Genomic DNA, 7,526 nt, shown 5'->3' on the forward strand with positions numbered 1-7,526 from the left:
TGCCTCGTGGCCACATTCTGCTCCAGCTTGGACTTTGACAGATGTAGCGGGAGGATCAGAAACGAGGACGGGAAAGAGTCAGTGTACCAAAAAAAAAAGCTTCCCCATTATCACTCAAATTTGGGCTGGAGTCTTCACATACAGACGGGTCAGATTCAATTTGTAGAAACAGTAAACAGCATCGCTCCATCGCCACCCCCCACACAAAACAAAACACAATTCTACATTGAAACGGGTCCTAATTTTATTCTCCATGATTCTGGAACACTCGTTTCTTTAACATTCCATAAATACAGTAAGCGGAATGATCCGGAATTCACCAGTGGTTCAGTGGTACTTCCTCCAACGTTGATGCTCTGTAGGAAAGACCATCAACAAGTCAGTCAAAGGAAAGGAGGCAACGATCGGTCACTGAAAGTTACTGAATTTCTAGAGTGTGCAAGTTATACGCTTTGTAAAAGAACAAACTCCCATTTGTACAGCGCCTTTGACAACCTCATCATCTCGTTGAAACATATAAAATTCTGAGGGGGCTTGACAGGGTAGGTGCCGAGAGATTGTTTCCCCCTGGCTGGAGAGTCTAGAACTAGGGGACATCGTCGCAGGATAAGGGGTCGGCCATTTAGGACTGAGATGAGGAGGAATTTCTTCACTCAGAGGGTTGTGAATCTTTGGAATTCTCTACCCCAGAGGACTGTGGATGCTGAGTCGTTGAGTATATTCAAGACTGAGATAGATAGATTTTTGGACTCTCGGGGAATCAAGGGATATAGGATTTGGGCGGGAAAGTGGAGTTGAGGTTGAAGATCAGCCATGATCTTATTGAATGGCGGAGCAGGCTCGAGGGGCCGAATGGCCTACTCCTGCTCCTATTTCTTATGTTCTTAGGACATCCCAAAGCGCTTTACAGCCAATGAAGTACTTTTGAAGTGTAGTCACTGTTGTAATCAAGGGAACACAGCAGACAATTTGCACACAGCAAGATCCCACAAATAGCAATGTGATAATGACCAGATAATCTATTTTTTGTGATGTTGCTTGAGGGATAAACATTGGCCAGGACACTGGGGAGAACTCCCCTGATCTTCTTCGAAATAGAGCCATGGGATCTTTCACGGCCACCCGAGGGGGCAGACGGGGCCTCGGTTTAACTTCTCATCCGAAAGACGGCACCACCGACAGTGCAGCACTCCCTCAGTACTGCACTGGGAGCGTCAGTCTAGATTTTTGTGCTCGAGTCTCTGGAGTGGGGCTTGAACCCACGACCTTCTGACTCGTAACTCCTCCCCGTACACTACCTAACCGCCTTGAATTTAATAAGACAAGCAGTCCCTGCGCAGTTCTAATGCAGCACCCAATGCTGTTCACATACCACTTTCCACCTAACTCCTGAACGCCCTAAGCGAGCAGCCCCTGTAAACCATCGTGACTACTGTAGGTTTTACAATTTACGCACTTTTACCCTGCTGCCAAAAGGAAATTTCAACAGTGGGGGAGCTGCATCTCATGTGTAGACACTAACATCAGTATCTTTTCACTTTCCAAGGATGCTGGCCAGGCCAAATTTTTTGCCCATCCCCTAGTTGCCAAGGTGGGGGGCCTTCTGGTACTGATAGCGATCCCACGATGGCACCCAATCTAATGCCCGAGTCGTTGCAGATGGTCCTCGGGATGCGGGCATCGCTGGCAAGGCCAGCATTTATTGCCCATCCCCTGATAACTTGAATACCTTGCTAGGTCACTTCAGAGGGCAGTTAAAAGTCAAAATCAACTCTACCCCCCCCAATCAGAAGGCTCCACTTACTGAGGTGATCATACTCCCAGACGTAACTGAGGAAGACGTAGCCAACCAGCAACATGGCAACACCGCCAATTCCACCTCGCTTCACGTTAATGTACTTGTTATAATACCGGTCATGACCTGGAGAGAGGGGGGAAGAAACACCACAGGCACAGGTTAAATCGCAGTCCTCACAAGCTCCTCCTCCAAAGGGGGCAAACCTTTACAGACCTTCAAATCAGCCAGTGAAAATGGCAGGACGGTCACCAGGTTTATTGTATTGCAACATCTGTAAGCCAAACCGCACGAATCAATACGCTCGTCCAATTTGCTTCTTGTACTGAAGACGTGGACTCGTGACACAGCCCTGTGGTGACTCACCCATTCTCGTCTCACCAGGCAGCGGCTGAGCGTCAGTGGTCAGTGGTCTGCTCCACCATGAAGGGCATCAGAGATGAACCAGAGCCACACGGGCACGTTCCAGCACAGGGGTCAGTGGACAGCAATAACGCACAGGAATATCTGCTGTCTTCCCCCCGCTGCTGCTGCACCCCCCCCCCCCCCCCCCCCCATACCATTTTCTTACCCCACCTCCCCCCCCAAAACCCAAGGGCACTGAACAATCCAGCACCCCTACTGCTGCCCTCAGCTGAGATCAGCACAGGCCATTGACGGAACTTCAAGCCTTATGGAAGAGCAGGTGTACACCCACATGTGCGCACACACACCCAAGCACGCGTGTGTGAGCGCACACGCACACAAAGAGGGCCATCCTCCTCCTGCCCTCAACAAGCTCCAATCTAGCCCAGATAGCTAAAATGGGTTTCCTCCTTCACCTCCCAACTGCCCCCAATCCAATTCCAAGACCTTGTAACACATCAACAATTTAATGGCTAACAATTTATCATCCAGGAAGAAAAAAACATTAATTTAAACACACACAAAGCTTGACTGCAGAGCAGGAAAGAATGAGGTACGAACACAAGTATTTTTGCATTCAAATCTTTGCTGCGACTTTTATTTCCAGATCAGGCAGGATCGAACCCTTACCTCGGCGTAAAGCCGCTAGCATGCCGTTGGGCGTGAAATCCCGCGCAGTGACCCAGCGGGACAGCTCCCCCAGCTTCACGTCCATCAGACGCTTCTCCGCCACCGGAACTGCTGACACAGAAACAAAAAGGTCAAGAACTCAACGAGGGAGGGGGGATTTCACCATCAGGAATCGAGGTCGCAACATGTACAAGCGTCAACTGTGGCTCAGTTTGGGAGCACATCTGTCCCAAGTTGTTTATGGGAGCAAGCTCCACTCCAGAGCACACAATCTGGGATAATACTTAACAGAAATTTACTCCGTCCAAAAATCACCACTCAAACCCCTCCTAGACCAATGCGAAAATTCTGCCCCATCCAGAGCCATCTTATTCCACTCAATTAATAACCTCCTTAACGGCAAATCTTAACAGTTTTCGTTCTAAACAAGGAAATATATCGTCTCTCTCAACACCAATCTTTGCTTCAAACATCTGAATGCCCAGTAATAGCTCTGTGGAGTATTTGCTATTAACTCTACCACCAAACCAATGTTACATGCATCGTGCCCACAATCACTCCCAGAAAATTATAAAAACGCATAAAATATATATTACACACACAGCATTCAGATAGTAATCAATAAACCTCCACAATCAGATTATAACCCCCTTGTTGGCCAAATCACACCAGATTGCACATTCCTGATTAATGTTTTTTTTAAAAAAAGTATTATCAGGGTGTTTTTTTTATTATCTCTGGGTTAGTTTTCACCACCCCCCTCCCCCTTGGGTTAGATTCCCCCCTGCCTCACAGCCCCTCTCTCTGGATTAGAGCCCCCCCTCCCTCACAGCCCCTCTCTCTGGATTAGATCCCCCCCTCCCTCACAGCCCCTCTCTCTGGATTAGATCCCCCCCTCCCTCACAGCCCCTCTCTCTGGATTAGAGCCCCCCCTCCCTCACAGCCCCTCTCTCTGGATTAGAGCCCCCCCTCCCTCACAGCCCCTCTCTCTGGATTAGATCCCCCCCTCCCTCCCTCACAGCCCCTCTCTCTGGATTAGAGCCCCCCCCTCCCTCACAGCCCCTCTCTCTGGATTAGAGCCCCCCCCTCCCTCACAGCCCCTCTCTCTGGATTAGATCCCCCCCTCCCTCCCTCCCTCACAGCCCCTCTCTCTGGATTAGATCCCCCCCCCCCCGGGCTCACTCTAAACCCCACTATCCCCTCTCTGTCACTCACTGGCCCCTGGTGTCCGGGGTGAGCTCCGCCTGGCCAGGGTGACCTTGCTCACAGCCTCCCTCCCTCCCTCCTCTCTGCCCCTCTCTCCTCCTCCTGCCCCTCTCCCCTCTCCCCTCTCCCTCTCCCTCCAGTATCCGTGTGGCGGCCGCCGGACACATTGTATCGAGTGCGGGGGTTCCGGACGCTCCATTTGATACAATGTATCCGCCTCACCTGGCCTGTCCGCCATCTTTGCCCCACTACGTGATGACGACACTTGACTGACAGCCCTAGACCCCCAATCATATGGACGCCTTTAAGGAGGCGGGTGATAATGGGACCAATCAGAGGCGATAAGAAGCCTGGTCATTGCCGCATTCGACCTTCTGTCCTTTTATGAGCCTCATTCTCTGATAATGAATTTTTTTTGTTTGTTTTACTTTCTTTTTCTGGACTTTATTAACTTTTATCACATCTGCAGGATTTTCAGCACGGCACATTTTCTCCGTTTTACATTTGTCGAGCACCTTTAAGGTAGAAAACAAGACGCTGGATGGGTTTGGCCATAGGGTTGCCAACTCTGGTTGGAGTCATTCCTGGAGGTTTGATCATGTGATATTCTGACCACATGACATCTGACCATGTGTTGCCTGATTACATGACATCTGATCACATGACTTCTACAAATGTTGCATTTACCTTGTAACGGTCGGGTCCCCTGTACTTGGTATTTTTACTTGTGGTTTTGCGCCAGCAGCTTTGTGCGAGAAGTTCCCAGGACCCCCGTGAGCTGGGGGAGAGGGGAAACTGAGGAACCTCCCCCATTTCAGAGATCCCCCCATTTCAGAGATCCCCCCATTTCAGAGATCACCCCATTTCAGAGATCCCCCCCAATTCAGAGAACCCCATTTCAGAGATCCCCCCATTTCAGAGATCCCCCATTTCAGAGATCCCCACCATTTCAGAGATCCCCCCATTTCAGAGATCCCCCATTTCAGAGATAACCCCATTTCAGAGATTCCCCATTTCAGATTCCCCCATTTCAGAGAATGCCCCCATTTCAGAGACTCCCCTATTTCAGACCCCCCATTTCAGAGACCCCCATTTCAGAGACGTCATGGAGCGGGGGGGGGGAGCGGGAGGCGCACTGCGGTGGACAATTAAAATGGCTGATCTCCCGGGCAGCTGGAGGCAGCGCTCGGTGGAGGAACCCCCCAATTCCAGGAAACTCCCAGTCATTCCGGGAGGATTGGGAACCCTAGATGGCGAAGGCCATTCAGCCCATATTAACTCCTCCGTCCAGAAACAACCTACTGTCTTTCATTGCGTTGCAGAGTCCAACGGGGGAATGGAGTTGAGGTACAGATCATCCATGATCTGATTGAATGACAGAACATGAATGGCCTCCTCCTGTTGCTTTGTTCCTATTCCAGGACTTTCAGGTGCACTGCTGTGTCTGAAAACTCCATGAAAGTCCCAAGATGTCCCAAAGAGTGGGAGGAAGAGATAGGGGAGGGGCCAACATTGAAACATAAAAGAAAAATAGAGGATCTGGGGGCTCAGTGGGGGGCAGTGCCTGACCTGGGGCGCAGAGGGCCAAGGGGAAAAGTTTCTCCAATATTACATTTGTTTAATAGGAAAAAAAAAATTTTGAAAAATTGTTATAAAACCAGACAATGCTGGAAATACACAGCATCTGAAAAGAGATGGCTGGTTAACATTTAGGTGTTTAGGAACAGGAGTGGGCTGTTCCTGTGTGGGCTGAAGGGTCTATGGACCTGCTGTGTGTTTCCAGCACTTTGACTTGTGAACACATGGTGGTGCAGTCAGGCTTTGATTGAAAACCAATGAAGACCTTGTTTGCTTTGGTGTTGCTGAGTAATTAAAACTTTATTTGCCGTAAAATACACAGTTTGGCTGTAAGTCCCGCCCCTGCCTCCAACTCATTGGCTGACGCAGTGGTGTCAAGAAGACACCCCGGAAAATATTATGAGGATGACAGCAAAATGTGCGAGGGGTAACTAAAGTGGCTGAGGGTTCTGGGGCTGCATTAAAGCCTCTCCCCTCCCACCCCCAAGGCTGTAGATAATGAGAGATGCCAATCCATTCTGGGCCAGCCGCCCATCCTCCACCCTCCGTAAACTTCAGCTCATCCAAAACTCCACTACCTGTATCCTATCCCGCACCAAGTGCCTCTCAACCATCCCCCCTCGGGGGTGCCAACCCTCCAGGATTGTCCTGGAGTCTCCAGGAATTGAAGATCAATCTCCAGGACACTTGCTATGAGCAACTCCCAGGAGAAAAATCATAGGGGGCCTGAAACAAAATTCAGTTGTTTTTCATTTTCTTTGAACATTTTTGTTTATTTGTTATAAAAGTATTGGTGATGGGGGAAAAAGGGGCTGTTTGACTAACAGTCAAGGTTAATCCAATCGGGTAACAAAGAGTCTGTTCCCTTTCTCATTGGCCGTGGGGAGGCTGCACGCCTGGAGGATGGGCCAATGGCGGGAGAGTGGGGACGGGACGGTTCGAGGTGGGAGGTCATGTGATGAAACCTCCAGAGTTGGCAACCCTAATCTCCCCTGTTTCCTTGGTCCCCCCCACCACCCAAAGTCTCAAATTTGAAATTCTCATCCTTGTGCTTAATTCTCTCCATGGCTCATCCTTCCCAATCTCTGTAACCTACACCAGCAGAACAAATCCCTCCCTAGCCCCCAAACTCTCTGTTCCTGTGCCTCATCCCCTCTCACCCGACCATTGACGGCTGTGCCTTCAGCTGCCCGGGCCCCACGCTCTGAAATTCCCCCCACTAAACTCTTCCCATCTCATTTTTTTTTTAACTGAGAAACCTGGTCCCAAAGTGCAGGGCATCACCAAGGTTCAAAAGAATAGGGAGAAGTGGGAAATCAAGAACAGGGGGCTAGGTGAGAGTAACCTTGTTTTTTTGTTTAAAAGCTCGAAAGATCAAGGATATTTAAAATGATAAAAGGATTCAATAGGGTAGATAAAGACAATCTATTTCTTCTGATGGGTGGAATTCAGAACAAGAAGGCATAACTTTAATAATAGAGCCAGGCCATTTAGGAGCGAAATCAGGGAGCACTTCTTCACACAAAGGGCGCAGAAATCTGGAAACGCTGTGGATGCTGGGGGGTGAATTGAAACTTTCAAGACTGAGAGCGATAGATTTTTGTTGGGTAAGGGTATCGAGGGATATGGAGCAAAGGGGGGAAAATGGAGTGGAGGTGCAGATCAGCCATGTTCTAATTGATTGGCGGAACAGGCTCGAGGGACTGAATGGCCTCCTCCTGTTCCTATAAGGAGGAAGGGAAGCCTGAAAGAGGTAAATCTAAATATTTTTTAAAAGATAAAAGGAAGTGTAACATACTTGGGAGGAGGAGAGGGGGGAGGCAGATGACATTTATGAACCTTAAAATGTTGTCTCAGACTGTTTACGGTGGCCTTTGAACTCTTTTGAGTGCGTTACAGTCTTGTAACACAA

General features: G+C 49.3%; 1 protein-coding gene across 2 annotated transcripts; it reads right to left on the minus strand.

Annotated features, from left to right (window-relative positions):
* Positions 1 to 219: 219 nt before the first annotated feature.
* Positions 220 to 4,333, minus strand: LOC137305327 (ATP synthase subunit f, mitochondrial-like). Of its 2 annotated transcripts, none has more exons than XM_067974167.1 (4): positions 4,259 to 4,333; positions 2,831 to 2,938; positions 1,805 to 1,921; positions 220 to 356 (listed from the first exon to the last, which is right to left on the minus strand). In XM_067974167.1, the coding sequence occupies exons 1-4, from the start codon at positions 4,272 to 4,274 to the stop codon at positions 328 to 330; spliced, it is 270 nt and encodes an 89-aa protein (XP_067830268.1). In that variant the 5' UTR covers positions 4,275 to 4,333; the 3' UTR covers positions 220 to 327. The 2 variants fall into 2 exon arrangements, with proteins under 2 accessions (XP_067830268.1, XP_067830267.1); XM_067974166.1 differs by having other exon boundaries at positions 2,831 to 2,941; positions 4,259 to 4,332.
* Positions 4,334 to 7,526: the final 3,193 nt, after the last annotated feature.

The sequence above is a fragment of the Heptranchias perlo genome, chromosome 40, assembly GCF_035084215.1.
Source record: "Heptranchias perlo isolate sHepPer1 chromosome 40, sHepPer1.hap1, whole genome shotgun sequence".
Lineage (NCBI taxonomy): Eukaryota > Metazoa > Chordata > Chondrichthyes > Hexanchiformes > Hexanchidae > Heptranchias > Heptranchias perlo.